At 33.9% G+C, this 16,385-nt stretch overlaps 1 protein-coding gene, 1 long non-coding RNA gene and 1 other non-coding gene across 6 annotated transcripts in view; all 3 read right to left on the reverse strand.

Moving 5' to 3' along the window:
* The window catches only part of ctdspla (CTD (carboxy-terminal domain, RNA polymerase II, polypeptide A) small phosphatase-like a), an 82,369-nt gene that overhangs the window by 12,064 nt on the left and 53,920 nt on the right, over positions 1 to 16,385 (reverse strand). For 2 of the 4 annotated variants that reach the window (XM_068217120.2, XM_068217118.2), the window contains 3 exons: positions 13,268 to 13,326; positions 8,617 to 8,788; positions 6,838 to 7,023 (listed from right to left, as the gene is read on the reverse strand). In XM_068217120.2, the coding sequence (XP_068073221.1) occupies positions 6,838 to 7,023; positions 8,617 to 8,788; positions 13,268 to 13,326 (417 nt within the window). 4 annotated transcript variants of the gene reach the window in all.
* LOC137489234 (uncharacterized) lies at positions 1,643 to 4,648 on the reverse strand. Its single transcript, XR_011008626.2, has 7 exons — positions 4,543 to 4,648; positions 4,311 to 4,398; positions 3,494 to 3,577; positions 3,319 to 3,373; positions 3,144 to 3,219; positions 2,893 to 3,069; positions 1,643 to 2,553 (listed from the first exon to the last, which is right to left on the reverse strand). It is a non-coding gene; the product is annotated as an uncharacterized lncRNA (long non-coding RNA).
* mir26a-3 (microRNA 26a-3) lies at positions 8,870 to 9,006 on the reverse strand. The gene has a single exon (NR_030030.1). It is a non-coding gene; the product is annotated as a microRNA 26a-3 (primary transcript).

The following is a 16,385-nucleotide window of genomic DNA, read 5'->3' on the forward strand; positions in this document are numbered from 1 at the left end:
TATTCGTGAAGAATGAGCCAACCGCATATGCTAAGTCAGTCCTGTTGGTCGGGACTCTCTGCTTTATAACTTATTAGTTTATTACAATAATCACACTTAGCTTTGCCATCATTCTTCACCACATATAGCCACTCAACACATCTTGCGGTCTATCTTTAATGTTTAGATTATTGAAGGTGCTATTGATGTTTTGAGAAAAAAAGTTAATAGTACTGAAACTAAATTATTAAAAATAAACTTGCGGGACTTCGTTTATGTCCTGCGGCAACATTATTTTTATTACACTTTAAGTGATCTGCTTGAGGTAGGTCACGTTTAACAATGGTATGTTTTAGCCTAAGATTACATCAATAACATAATGTGCATTGTCCTTTACCATACAAAAAAAGTAAAAAAAAAAAAAAACATTTAGACCTATTTATATAGCATTTATTTTTAAATGCATTAAAAAACAAGCGCATATCTTAGCCTTGAGTTTGTTCACACTCTGCCTGTATTAACATAAATGCTGTATTTTAATATAGCTAATTTTGATTAGCTTTAACCGACAGCCTTTTCTTCTTTTTCCGCGGTTATGCGGCATTATATTTCACACGCATATGCAAGGTGACTGAATATGAAATTAAAATACAAAACTTACTGAGCCATTAAGTAAAAAAACAAAACAAAACAGTTATACTTTAAAGCAGAACATTGACGTTTTGAAACAAAAAAACGGAACTGAAACTAAATTATTAAAAATAAACCTGCCAGACTTAATTTATGTCCTATTTTCATTATTTATTTATTTTCATTATTCGTTTATTATTATGTACTATAATTGAAACATAAAATGAGATAGTAAAATATAATCAACAACGAAAATGTAAATAAAAACGTAAATTAAAAACATAAATGAAAATATCTTGTCTTAGTCCTATCAAAATAGCAAACTACATCTCTCTATATTTAGACTAAAAGACTGCTTTATTTATTTATTTATTTATTTATTTATTTAAGACTACTTATTTGTACTGAATGTTTATGCTTTCACTTTAGTTGTCTTTCATTTCTTCAATTCTATTTTCCAAAACGAATCCTCTTTGCACTTAAAAAGTTTACAATAAACCAGGTAAACAAATTTTAAATGTAAGTTGAGGTGATCGCAAGTTCACAACTGTGAGGTGATGTGCTCTACCGGCAGAATAATCTATATTATTTTGCTGTTTTTTATATGCGCACGTTTAAGATTTGAGATAATAACATTGCCATGATAGTCAAAGAAATCAAAACATTATTTTCACCCCAACGCAATTTAATCGGGCACTGAAGGCTAATAACTTAATTCTTATATTTGCTTTTTGACTTCTCACCATGTATCTTTTCTGCAGCATAGTACACTCTCAGAAAAAAAGGTACAAAATTGTACCTTTTAGGGTACAAATGGCCCGTCACTGGGGTGGTACCCTTAAGGGTACAAATTTGTACCTCTATTTAAAGGTACAAAATTGTACCTTCTACATTTGTACCCTTTAAGGGACAATTTTGTACCCCCACCGAAGGTACAAAAATGTACCTTTTTATATTATATAGCATTTTCAGGGTACTGACCCAGGCATTTTGATCCTTTGGTGACTGCATGCACAAATAAATAAATAAAATATTTTGGTTCGCAGATGTCCATTTTTATTTATTAATGTAGAAATATTTCATTACAACTCACAACTGAATGTGTCAAGAAATAAAATTACACAGTAAATATAAAGCAGACATGTAAAACAGTAAAAAGAACAATTTAGAAAACAAATAAAAATTGTTCACTCACTGAACAGTATATAATCTACCCTTAATACAAAGACCACAAGAATACTGTTTAAGATTTATAAACACATTACACAGGCTAAATCAAGTACTTCACTTTATAAAGTCCAAAGTATTTGTCTTTAGTCAGAATACTCAGTCATAATAAATAATTTGTCATCAACATTTTCTCTGTATTTCTGAATGAAGGCAATGTTTCTCTATAAATTGCTTCAACAGTGCAGAAAACCAAATACATCAGTAGCCTCTTCCTCAACACCAGTAGATTACTCCTCATCATCCTCAAGTGGAGTTGTAATTTGTTGTAACACAATATGTGTTTATGCTTTTGATAAACATGACATGGAAAGCACTCATATCTGGAAAATGTTCTTTGATAGTCATTAGGACCACAAGTTATTTAAAGATTTGCTTTATGCATGAATGAGAGCAGTGTGATGAATTAACTTGATGATTGTGTTTATCCCAAGAGCATGTAGAGAAACAAAAAACAAGGTTGATCACTCTGGTAACTGGAGTAGATCGAGGCTTGTCACCGTCCACCGTTCATTCAAAACATTCCACTGCAGAAACATCAAGGTGTTCTTCTAATAAGATGGATATGTCAAAAATGTATATTCATCCACATCATTAGCCCAGCCAATCGCAATCCCATCAACTCTAAAGACTGCCGTGACTCGTCTTGTTAACACAGTTGTCCAGTCGGTGGCCTCCTCCTGTACTTGAACTGTTGGATGTGGTGAAGATGGTTCACTGTAAATGACAAAGCAATAATTACATTAATATCAGTCAATCTATCACTGATGAAGAGAAAATCAACATGCATAGAAAGTAAAATAATTAATATTCACCGATTTAAAAAAAAAAAAGTATCACAGATTAAAAGACTAATATAAATTTCATTCATTCATTCAATTTCTTTTTGGCTTAGTCCCTTTATTAATCTGGGGTCGCCACAGTGGAATGAACCACCAACTTATCCAGCATATGTTTTATGCAGCAGATGCCCTTCCAGCTGCAACCCAGTATTACGAAACATCCAGACACACTTATTCACACACACATTTATACACTACAGACAAATAAGCTTACCAAATTCAGCTATAGCGCATGTCTTTATACTTGTGGGGAAACCGGAGCACTTGGAGGAAACCCTCACGAACACTGGAAGAATATGCAAACTCCTCACACAAATGCCAACTGACCCAGCCGAGGCTCGAACCAGCGACCTTCTTGCTGTAAGGTGACAGCACTACCCACTGCATCATCCTAATATAAAGAATATCAAGCATTATAAAATGCATTTATCACAGCATATACTGAACAGAAAACAACATACGCACCGGAGCACAACGAAATGTTGAAGTGTCTCGCTTAACAAGGCTGGCAACATGAGAAGTGCTGCTGTAAAATCAATTCCTGGAACATAAGATGTGGCATACAAACAAATATGAAGGAATCCACACAAAGCTAGAATTTAATAATATTAATCAAGTGGAGAAAGTTTAGAAAGAGTACCTTAGAGTCAGGTCCATAGCATTCTTCAGTTGATCTCTCATCTTTCGATGAAAACCTAGAAAATAATTTTAAACACGTGGGTGTACATTTATTGTTGTTTGTAAGTAAAAACCTACAAATTTAAAATAGTATGTAAGCCATTAAAACCATGGGATAGATAATGAGACATACTTACATTTTGTAACTGAGCCATGCTTTCATATGACATGCCTTCATTGGTCTGATGCTGTTAGGCTGCATTCTGTTGTTCAATCTTCTCCTAAAAGACAATTGGAAACTTCAAAAACTTCTGGAAAGCAATAAGATAAAGCAATAACTATTTATTTATAGTATTTTATTTATATATAAGTATAACGTTAAACGATAGTAAAGCACCAACAATTCTGGACATGAGAGTTTGTGGACACTCCTCAACATTAATGTAACTTAGACACTGAAACGAAGATATGTACAAGCATACACACGCCACGTTTGTAACTAGCCACGTTTACATAATCAGTCGCTTTACCGGTGACAAAATTGTGATTTTTCTTCACAAAATGGCGGTGTATATAACCGTCTAAAATTACATTTCCGGTCAACCGTGGCTAGAAAATGGCCTCAAAATATAAAACATTATCGTTAATTACAAATTTCCAGTATTAATAACAAAAGGTTTTATATCAAGGTATATGAAGACTTCAGTCGCGCCAGCTCCGGGCCGCACCGCACATTACTCACGGCCCGATTCCGGTGCACGGTTACGGCAGCGTCGGCTCGCTTCTGCCGCCGCATCTGGCCCGAGTAACGATATAGCAGACCAACTCGGGCAAGCGAGAATCTAGCCGCAACTGGCCCAAGTGTATTTTGCTATCTGGGTTGCGATTATATTCCGCCGCGGCAACACTTATTAATAAAGCAGTAACGTAACGTAACATATAAGGCGCGAATACGTAACGTAGGCGATAAAGGGAACTTTTACACCGAGAAAACTAACAGCATATAGTACTTACCTTCTATAACGTTATGTCCCTCAGTGACTTCGATATCACGTTTTATTAACTTCTTTAAAAAGCTGCAGACATCTTAGCAAACTCCATCCTGCAGGCCAACGTAACGTTACACCAGCCAGCCCGGAGCACAAAGCGGGGGAAAGCCGAGACCAGAGAGTCAGACAAAATCAACAGAATACGCGGCTTCACATGTAAAAATGAGACTGAAAATATATCTTTAATACATTCTTACCTGAAAAGTGTGGACTCCAAAATAGACTTTTCTTTGAAAAGCGTGCGAAGTTCTGTGTAAACAGCCAGCATACTCGACCGACCGCCTCAGTAACAAACACTACTATAACGTCTCAACAAGCCAAATTCTTAAAGACACAGCAACATCACCACCTGTATGAAGATGCTGTCACTCTGCATGGTTCTTATTCTACATCCCATATATACTATAGGGACTTAAACAGTAAGCAAAGACCAGTATTTACGTTTTTAATGATTAAAATTACATTTAATTATAAATTAAATTATTAACATTTTTGAGAAAAAATGCAATTTAAATACATGAAAAAAATTAATTATTAAAATATTTAATTCAATCAATTTATTTATTTATTATATTTTTAAATTATGTATTTTAGTATTAATGTTTAGTATTAATACATTTAAATTAGTGTTATATAGTGTCTTGATCTTATCATGAGCTGAGGGTACAATTTTGTTCCTATTGGGAAACAAAATATATAATTGTACCTTTAAAGGTGCCAATTTGGTCCTTTACGGTACAATTTTGTATCCAAATGTGCTGTAAAAGGTACAAAAATGTACCTTTCAAACCTAAATCTGGACATTTGTACCTTTATAGCCCGTTTGGGTACAAAATTGTACCCTAAGGACCAATATGGGACCTTTAAAGGTACAATTTTATATTTTGTTCCCTCTAGGAACAAAATTGTACCCTCATTGTACCTTTTTTTCTGAGAGTGTATAGTGTAAGAGCATGTCTATTACCAGAAAAACTAAATTAAAATTATATTTTAATTGAACACATCACATCACATACAGTAAGCTACGCCTACAGAACAGTCTGTTTAGCATTGTGAAAAGGCAAAGCTGAATATCTGTGGTTAAAGTGCCACCCAGCGGTCAAATGCTGCTGGCGCATCAAGTACCGCCGTCGCCGCGGTATGAATGGCGGCACAAGGAACACATTGAAGTAGTAACATCTGTATATTTCACTAAAAAGTGTAAATTGGTTGTTTTGCGTTATTTCAAGCATATTAGTACTTCCGGTTTGAAACGAATTTTTGAAGCTGCATCACGGTCATGACATAATAGCGTTGTATTCCAGCGTGCAGACTGGACGTCTGTGCCAGAGTGTGTCTTATTACGTCTTACAGTGTGATGCATTAATGCATGAGTAAGGCTTGGTTCAAACCAATCAGCGCGCTCTATTGTGCAACTTCATTAATATTCATTACTATCACCGTGTTTACACGACAAAGACGCCACGTTGTGTTGGCAAAAGAAGCGTGAAGTGTTGCTTTTATAGTTTGCTGCAGTTAAGTTTCACTTTCATTTTCTCTCTGTGAGAGCTCAGAGTCACGTGTGGATTAACAGTGTACGCGACGCTCGACAACAATAACTTACGTGTCTAAGGAGGAACATTGTTTACCTGAGAGCTGTTCTCATCTGCAAACGCTGAGATCCGGATTCGCTTGTAGTATTCTCTTTATAAAGACGCTGCTCTAGTAGTTGCTGGTGATTGTCCTGTCTCTACAGATTTGGTAAGTGAGCGACCAGTGCTCTTAGTTTATTCAGTTTGTTCGTATCTAACAAACTATTGCACCGAGTGTAAACATGTTAGCACCACAACCAAACTTTAACCTCGTGTAGGGTTTTTGCTGCAATTAGTGACTGCAATAACACACGCGGCTTTCTGAAACTACCTGCCGTGTGCATCTAAGTTTCCGGGAAATGCTGAGGGTTTTTTTTTTCTCTCATCCGCCGTGCGGTATCAAACACTGCATGAAAAATACACGCTTAGAGCAGTTCCTCGAATCAAATATCTTGTTTGTCGCGAGGGGCATGAATAAATTCCCTGAATGAAAGAGCCAAACTGCAGTTAAAGTCCACCATTTAATAATTTGGCAAATAATTCGACTACAGATGTCCATGTAGGTTTAACACCATCACTTTCTCCTGTGTGTGTGAATTTTGACTCTGAAACTCGCGCTTGCCCTTTTCACTTTTCTTCCTCCGACACTCCTCCCTAAACAGAGCTGGACACGCCCACTTTTCTGACTTTTTCCAAAGTAGAGGTGTGAAAACACCCTGCTGAAACGAGGGGGTTTCATGGCCCTTTAAGCAAATAAAAACTTTAAAAGAAAAAATAATAATAATAATAATCTAGGAAAGTAATACAGCTAACTACATCTGAACTAGTAAAAGAACTACAACACCAGGAAAAAATAAAAGTAAAGACTAAAGAAAAGCAGCATTACAGGAGGATATCGAGTGTGTATGATTGTGAACTTACAGCGTTCTCTGGGTGGAAGATGTAGGAGGCAGGTGAGTTGTCCACGATGATGACCTTGTTGAGCTCTCGGCCCAGTCGGCTGAGGTCTTTGACGTAGTTTCCCCGGTGAAACACACAGGATTCCCTGAAGAGCCGAGCCCTGAACACCCCCCACTGGTCCAGCAGGTCTGCTACAGGGTCAGCGTACTGTAACAATACAATGCAGCAATTACACCATGATGACCACACTGACCCATTTACAGCCCTTAAATACAGGCTGCTGTTTAACAGTATGTGTTATGTGTAAATAAAGGCATAGATTAAATGTCTTTATCATAAAACCCTCCACACCTCTACAAATCACCTGTGTTAAAATGTTTAATTCAGATGGATATATTTTCTAGCATCTTTATGAGCTTTTTGCCTCAAGGGGGTTTGGTTACATGTACTATCAATTAGGGCTAATCAATGAAAGACTTACCAGTACTTATCAGTACCCCTTTTTAATTAATTTATTAATTATTTTTTTTTAATATTTCCCAAATGATGTTTAACAGAGCAAGGAAATTTTCACAATATGTTTGATAATATTTTTTTCTTCTGGAGAAAGTCTTATTTGTTTTATTTCGGCTAGAATAAAAACAGTTTTTAATTTAAAAAAAAACATTTTTGGGACAAAATTATTAGCTCCTGTAAGCAATTTTTTTTTAGATAGTCTACATTACAAACCGTTGTCATACAATAACTTACCTAATTACCCTAACCTCCATAGTTAGCGTAATTAACCTAGTTAAGCCTTTAAATCTCACTTGAAGCTGTATAGAAGTGTCTTGAAAAATATCTAGTAAAATATTATTTACTGTCCTCATGGCAAAGATAAAATAAATCAGTTATCTGAAATAAGTTTTTAAAACTATTGTGTTTAGAAATGTGCTGAAACAATTTTCAGAGAACAGAACAGAAATTGGGGAAAAAAATAAACAGCGACATTAATAATTCACGGGGGCTAATAACACTATACAAATATATTTATACAGTTGAAGTCAGAATTATTAGCCCCCCCCCCAACCCCCCCCCCCCCCCCCCCCCCCCGTTTATTTTTTCCCCTATTTATTTTATTGAAGAGAAGTATTTTTCAACACATTTCTAAACAAAACAGTTTTAATAACTCATTTCTAATAACTGATTTATTTTATCATTGCCATGATAACAGAAAATAATATTTGACTAGATATTTTTCAAGACACTTCTTAAACAGAAATTAGGGGAAAAAATAAACAGGGGGTCTAATAAATCAGGGGGGCTAATCAACTGTATATTTTTATATATTTCATCATATTTTAAATACATTTTTGTAATATGATATTCCATCATATATTGTAATTTAACATTTATCATAAAATATTTAATATTTACTATTTAAATACATTGTGATATTTCATGAATAACAATTTTTTATAGCTCAAATCCAGCAAAAATAAATTAATAAAATGTATTTTAAAAAAAAAGAAGCTATTGATTAAAATTATTGTTATTATCATTACTAATAATATTAATAATATTATAATATTAATAGAAAGTACAACTGTAATATTTCACTGTAAATTAAAATTAATTATAATACAAATCATGCAAAAATGATGACTTGAATTTCAAACAAAAATATTTTTATTATTGTATTTACTGTCAAACTAAATATAATTATATAAAATAAGAAAAATATGTTACTAAAACTCTCAATGAATGTTGAGAGAAATAAAAAAAATCCATCAACATGAAAGTATCATACATGCATCTCACCTTAGCCAGGCTGGCTGTAAAAAGAACACATTCAAACATTTCGCCCATTTTCTGCAGAAACTCGTCCACATGAGGCCTTTTCAGCACATACACCTTCAAACAAACCAAACAAACAATTACTGACAGAAAAACAAACAGAAGCTCATCCACATGAGGCCTTTTCAGCACATACAGTGTACATCCTCAAACAAACCAAACAAACAACAGTTACAACAGAAAACCAATCACTTCTGAATCCAGTCAGAGAACAAACCTCTTCTGATCTTCTTAGTTGTTTAGTAGCTGCAACCCAGTGCAAGTAACCAAGAACAGGCCAACCCTAGTCCACAAAGCCTATCCTGGATTACTTGAACCAGGTTGCAGCCACACACTGACTCAGTATCAGCTTAGTTCAGCCTCCCCCTCCAGTGTGTGTATTGGAGCTCTGGGCTGCATTTAGACCAGTGACGTCTGTTTTCTTTGAGTCAGTCTACCTCCAGCGAGTGCTGTTCACTACATCACACTCCAGGAGAATGAATGATGGAGAGGAAATGAGTTCAGATTCAGACTGTGATTTAGCAGCAGCCCTTTGGGGACAGCCACATATTACTTTTTCTTCAGAGATGAAAGGAAAATCTGGATAAAAAAAGATGAAGTCTCAGAGGACACGTGTTCAGAAGGAAAAGATATAATTAATGCTGATGTCTCAAGAAGGAAGAAAATGCACTGAATAGTGAGGTTTTCATTGAGTTGAATTTATATTAGCATTATATATATATATATATATATATATATATATATATATATATATATATATATATATATATATATATATATATATATATATATATATATATATATATATACATATATATATATATATATTAACGTCCTGTTTGTGGCACATTAGATTAGAATATGTGAGGGAGCAAACTTTTGAAGATGGGTAGTGGCCATTTTGAAGTCGGCCATCTTGGATCCAACTTTTGTTTTTTCAATAGGGAGAGGGTCATTTGACACATCAGACGTATTGATAATTTCACATAAAAAAACAATGGTGTGCTTGGTTTAAACATAACTTTATTCTTTCTTTCATGAGTTATTTACAAGTTTCTGACCACTTATAAAATGTGTTCAATGTGCTGCCCATTGTGTTGGATTGTCAACGCAACCCTCTTCTCCCACTCACTAATAGCAACACCACAGGAGAAATGCCAGTACAGGCTTCCAGGGTTCATAGTTCATAGTATATATATATATATATATATATATATATATATATATATATATATATATATATATATATATATATATATATATATATATATATATATATATATATATATATATATATATATATATGTATATATATATATATATATATAGATATATATACTATGAACCCTGGAAGCCTGTACTCACATTTCTCCTGTAGTGTTGCTATTAGTATATATATATATATATATATATATATATATATATATATATATATATATATATATATATATATATATATATATATATATATATATATATATGTATATATATATATGTATATATATATATATATATATATATATATATATATATATATATATATATATATATATATATATATATATATATATATATATATGTATATATATGCAAAAACCTCTAAGCGCCAACTGAATTTTCCTCCTAAAATTAGCATTTTTCTCAGGCTATTATGTATAAGTTGAGAGTAATTTCCCTTTTATGTCAATTAATATGTTATTTTTATTGCCTTGAATGTGAAAATAGTCAACATAAATAATAGCAGTCTCAGTAAAATGCTCTTTTTAGAAGAAAATTTCAGATGGCACTTAGTATTTTTTGCATCTGAACTCTTCATATATGTATGTATGTATATATATATGTATATATATATATATATATATATATATATATATATATATATATATATATATATATATATACATATATATATATATATATATATATATATACATACATACATACATACATACATACATACATACATACATACATACATACATACATACATACATACATATATATATATACATACAGTATACAGTATAGTGGTATTGGCAAAATGTCTTATCTATTTGTTAGAGCTCTATCAGATCTGAGCTTAGTTTTTAACAGCAGATGGTGCTCTAGGCTAGATTAGAATCGTACTCTCAATGCTATATTATAAATAATAAGGAATATAACTGAGAATTTAGAATTTTCTCTGGACAACTTGAGTGTACATTTAACAATATTGAGCCTTTCTCACAAATGCAAGTTCCTGTCTTAAAATGTGTCAGCCTGTACTGTGTTCCAGACAACAATTGAGGTTTTTCCAACTTCCAAATGAACAAATGTTGCTAGAAGAACATCACTAGAACTTTGAGATCTGACCTGTGAACTTGGGGCAGATTGAAGAACCCAGACTTTGGAGAAACTCATCATTTGACGTGCCACCACATGAGAGGGAACCCTACTAATAAAGGCTATTTATGAGATCATATTAGCTTTTTAGTTCCATATATAAATTCTTTTTTTTTTTTGGTCAGCTGTATTGAGAATGAAAACTACAATAGCATATTCTTTTTTAGCAACAATTTTGAACAATAACATGAAAAGTTATGAAACATCCACATCTCACGTGATGAAAATGAGACTGTGATGTGCGATCAACTGAAATGCACTGAGGTCAGAGTTGGGACATTTCACTGCTGAAATTCCCACCTCTGACTGTGTGTGGAATGCAGTATTATACCTGGTAAACATAACTTTTTTCTGAATTGCAAGAAAAAAGATTATAATTGTAAGATAATAACTAAGGCTGCGTCTTAATCAGCACCCTAGCTGCTGAGGTCTTTCATCAGTATCATGTGCATGAATTCAGGCACTGGTAAGGACAGAGATGAGCTTTGTTCATCACACATTGGGACACACTGATTATGACTTGAAAACATCCTGATTGTACATGATCAAAACAAAAATTTAGTTTATAAACAACAGCAGAACTAATAATTTCATGTATTAATTTGACCATGTTTTAAAAAAAATATATCGCTAAATCCTTTTTTTCATATACCATCAACGATGAACCATTACGCAATTCTAAATGTTTGCTAGATTGTTCCTAACCTGTCTAACTATGTTTGTTCATGTAAACAATACATAAATAATGGTTTGCTTTAGAAAAATTAATGTACAGTATATATAGTTAAAACCTGATAAGATTTTTAACATATGGAATCACCTTGTAGATTTATACAAATCTTTTGTCTTTGTATTATTTGTATGTTGTGCCACCTGATATACCAACACTGTCTCATGGAAATGTTTAACTTTTTGATTTAGTGGCTAATTCATATGAATTAGTACAAGTTAATTCGTACAGTTTGCTTATCCCCCAATAACGGTTGGGTTTAGAGATGGGGTTGGGTGCCACGCCTCCTTTCAAAAGTCATACATTTTCATGACTGAACTTACTGTATACAAATATGTATGAATTAGCCACTTAACTGACAAAACAAAATAGTAAAACGTAAAAAAGTTTCTTTATGAGATCAGGCTGGATATATCATTGTTTTGATACCTTTGTAATGTGTGTATCTACATGCATTTATGTATATATTTGTAACCTTTTTTATTATTTATTTTTAATTTCTAAATTACTTTAATTCAAAGTTTCTAAAAGTTAAAAGTTACTAAAATCAAAAAAAGACAGCGTATAAAAGAACAATACATAAATAATGGATTGCATTTAGAGAGACTCTTTTTTTCACTACGTTTGATGATTTAGATCATGATTAGGGCCAGACAGAATCTGTGGATATTTTTTGCTATTTTTGCAGAGAGTTTTGTAAAAAATCTACAGATTTATGCAAAATGATTTTGGGAGTATCATAACTAAAAACTTAATATATGAAAAAAAAACATATAATACATTTTTAACTTTTATTTAATATTTACAATGCAAATCCAATTAGATCCACTTATTTGGTAAACAAAGCAAGTCTCTTATATAATATACAACTTAAAGATAGAAAATATGACTTTACAAACTGTATTGTAAATAAATCATATGAACATTTTATATTAGCCAATAATATTACTCAAATTAATTAAAAAACTAAATTAACATAAATTTGTACACAATTACACAAGTAATTAAGTAGACTCCATGACAGGCTAAAAATCTGTGTAAATCTGCGGATTTCTGTGTGCACAGATTCCATGTGGGCCTAGTCATGACTCATATTTAGGGGTTTCAAACCCATTAAGGGCACACATTAATGCCTGAATTTGGTCTGATTTTCATGGTGCATTGTGGGAGTTTTATGTGCACGAACGTTACAGTGAAAATGTTGCAATTGAGTCAGCACTTAAAATGGCTGATGACCTGATCAGTGCACTGACTACTAAACAAGAGTGCTGATTCAGATGCACCTTAAGAATTGTGAACAAAATGTAAAGTATTTTTTATCATGCATTTTTTTATCATGAAACAAAAAGAAGCTTTTATATGATTGAGCTTAACTTGATTAGAACCCCAAATATTCCTTTATTTCAAGTTCTAAACACCCTTGAATTTCAAGGTGGCTAAGAGCTTTGTTAATAATCTGTTTGAACATTTACTCATGGCTGCATGTAAAGCCTTTTGCACAGTACCTGATGAACTGTTCCGTCGATCTCCACAGGGACTATAAAGTCTGCATTGCTGATGGGCTGCGGGCACAAAACAAGAAAGCACACATTAGAGGCCTGCTTGAAAGTGACTGAAAACCTGAATCAAAGGTGCTGTTCTGGGAAAGAGCCAGAGGGGGACATTTATCGCGTCACAGCTAGCCATAGTCAAGCCTTTCAATTACACTGCTTTGTGCTTCAAAGCAAGACAGTACAGGTGAATAGGGTTTAAAATATATTACTAATAGTTTTCAGCATACTGTTGTTTCTTATAGGATTTATTCAACACATCTGCATGGCAATTCATAACTTTTTGATTCGGTTGCTAATTTGTATGAATTCGTACTATATCATTCATTAAAATTTAGTATAAACTGCTTATCCCCCGGTAGGGTTTAGGGGTTGGGTTGGGTGCCAGCCATCTTTTTAAAGTTGTACATTTTCAAAGGACTTAACTGAAAATGAAGCATTATTTTAAAGCATTCAGGCACAAGAAATTGCATCGTTTGTAAATTTAATATCAGTTCATTTTATTTAATTCATGATATGATAAATACTATACATTATTTTACATTTGATTATTCAATTTAATGTAAGTGAATACAATTAGGACTCCCCAAAATCCAGTAAAGCGCTGCTTATCCCATTTGTATATTTGCTGTAAAGTATTTATCTACACTATAAAAAATAATTAGTTGACTTAAAATAAGTAAGTAAACCTGTTGCTTTAAAAACAATTAGCTGACTTAACCTAAAAAAGTGAGTCAACTCGTTGCCCTAAATTAATTCACCAGCATATATAACTCCACACTTTGAGCTAGACTTTATTGTAGGGATGTAGGGATGAAAGGGATGGTAAGAAAACAGTGGGATGAAGGGAAACAGAAGTAAGAAGATAAAAAGCGAACGGGTAGGTAGGTTGACCGGGCATCCTACGATGATGACCAGAGACTGAGAGTGGAAGTACCGTCTCTGTAATATTTTGGTAGAGTGAAATAAAGGGAGAAAATAGAAATAGAGGGAGAGAGGGTGGGTTCGAGAGAACGAGAAGAACAGTGCTAGAGGGCTGGTCTGCCTTAAATAAGTTTTAGGGAGTAGGTGATTGGTTAAGTGAGGTAAAGTGAGGCGTGGTCCCACTGACGAACCTTTGTTAACAAGCTAACTCCATCTATGTACATAATTATATTAGTTAAATCAACTTAACTGTTCAAAGTTACAATAGGTTTACTCAGTTTTTTAAGAAAAGTAAACTTCTCTATTAATGCAAAGGGTTTACTGATTTTATTAAGTATATAATTCATTTTTACAGTCTATGCTTGTAATTATTTTATTATAATTTATGCATGATTCAGTCCCTTTCAGAATTATCCCAATCAATCTAATTGAACAAATTCTTTCCAAATAGAGCTATTAAAGCCATCTCTAGTGAAATTGTACTCATATCTCAATATTTAAACAAAAAATTACAAAATATTACCAAAAAACATAATATCACAGTGTATATTTTCAATATGGTGTTATTCTATCTGTATTCTATCACAGAAATCTGAACATTTGATCCATTTGTTTTTACAGAGGTCATTTTTGGAAATCTCTTTCAATTGCTCAATAACTCAGTAAAAATTGGTTGAATTAAACGTTGTAAATATTAAAAACATAATTACATAATAAAATAAAATAAAACATAATTAAATAATTACATTTTTTAAAAAAAAATCCTGCAAACTAGTATGAACAAATCTTTCTGTAAAAACCTCTGGAGTATATATAATAACATTGTTAAGTTATTGTAAACGTTGCTAAAGTGTAAATACATGGCACAGTGCAGGAAAAAAATAACTCATTTTGAGAAAACAGCCTTTAAAATTATGTATTGAAATTAAACTGCATGTTTCATTGTTTTCTTGGCTGAAAAAATAAAAATCCAAAAAGCCCAACATCTCCAATCTGACAGGTGCATGAAAAACTGTGTTTTGCCTGCAGTGCTTCGCCTTAAGAGAGAAAGAGAATGTGAGTGTGTGTGAATGATGTGTGTGTTTCTGACAACTGGGAACTGCAAATCTCTTTGAAAAGAGACTTGATATGTTTTTAAATAAAGCGGAAGGAGAGAGAAGAGGAGGTGCTGGGAGATGATGAAGGAGACTCAGCGGGCGGCTCTGTCTTAAATGAAAAGACAACCTGACCAGGATGATGACACTAAACTTTTGCTCTATAGCTCATTAATAACGCTATGGTTACTAAAGTAACCCTTCGTTCCCAGAGGGGGAACGGAAATGGTATGTGGAAACCTCCACTATGGGGATTTCGTCAGGAACCAATCATCTGAAAAAGTATAAAATCGGGCCATAGAAATGCAAATGAGTTGGCGTCAGCGTGCACAGCTGGCGTCAATGACAATCAGTCATACTAAAAAGACACAGCTAGTGCAATGCTCGCCATCCTTTTCCAGCTGAAGAGACTTTCACGCTCAACAGCAGGGACAAAAGGAACATAGCATTTCCATTCCCCCCCCTCAGGGAACGAAGGGTTACTTTATAGCGAATAGGGAAGACACAAACCAGTCTTAAAAAAGGGGGGACTAAACCGAGGTTGAGTTAGCTTATGGGATCGCCAGCGCGGATCACACATAGCAGGCACCTATACCCAGAATGCGGGCTGACCAGCGGGCATGCCGACAATGTAACGAGCCAACACCTGACTCCTTTGCTGAGTCAGATGCTGGGGGCCTCGGAGGAACTCTGCAGGGTTCGCCAAATGGGGATCTGAACTGACAAAGTTGAAAAATCGCACGCATCTCCGTGTTAGGGAGAATAGCGCAGCAAGCGTGTTTCAACACCTCAACCGAATTGTTTCGTCAATCACCAAGGGTTACCTAATACCCTTGAGGAACCCGGCTCCACACGCAGATTGTAAAACCTTGCAAATGTATTAGGTGACCCTAACAGACAAAGAGCGGGTCAGAGGATCTAAAGATCTAAGTGCATTTCATATAAATTCGCAAAGCGCAAATAGTACACAGCAATGAAAGGGTTGGGTCTGCCTCCTCCACAGGCAGCGCTTGCAGGCTCACTACCTGATTCTAAAACGGCGTGGTAGGAACC

This window comes from Danio rerio, chromosome 24 (genome assembly GCF_049306965.1).
Source record: "Danio rerio strain Tuebingen ecotype United States chromosome 24, GRCz12tu, whole genome shotgun sequence".
Lineage (NCBI taxonomy): Eukaryota > Metazoa > Chordata > Actinopteri > Cypriniformes > Danionidae > Danio > Danio rerio.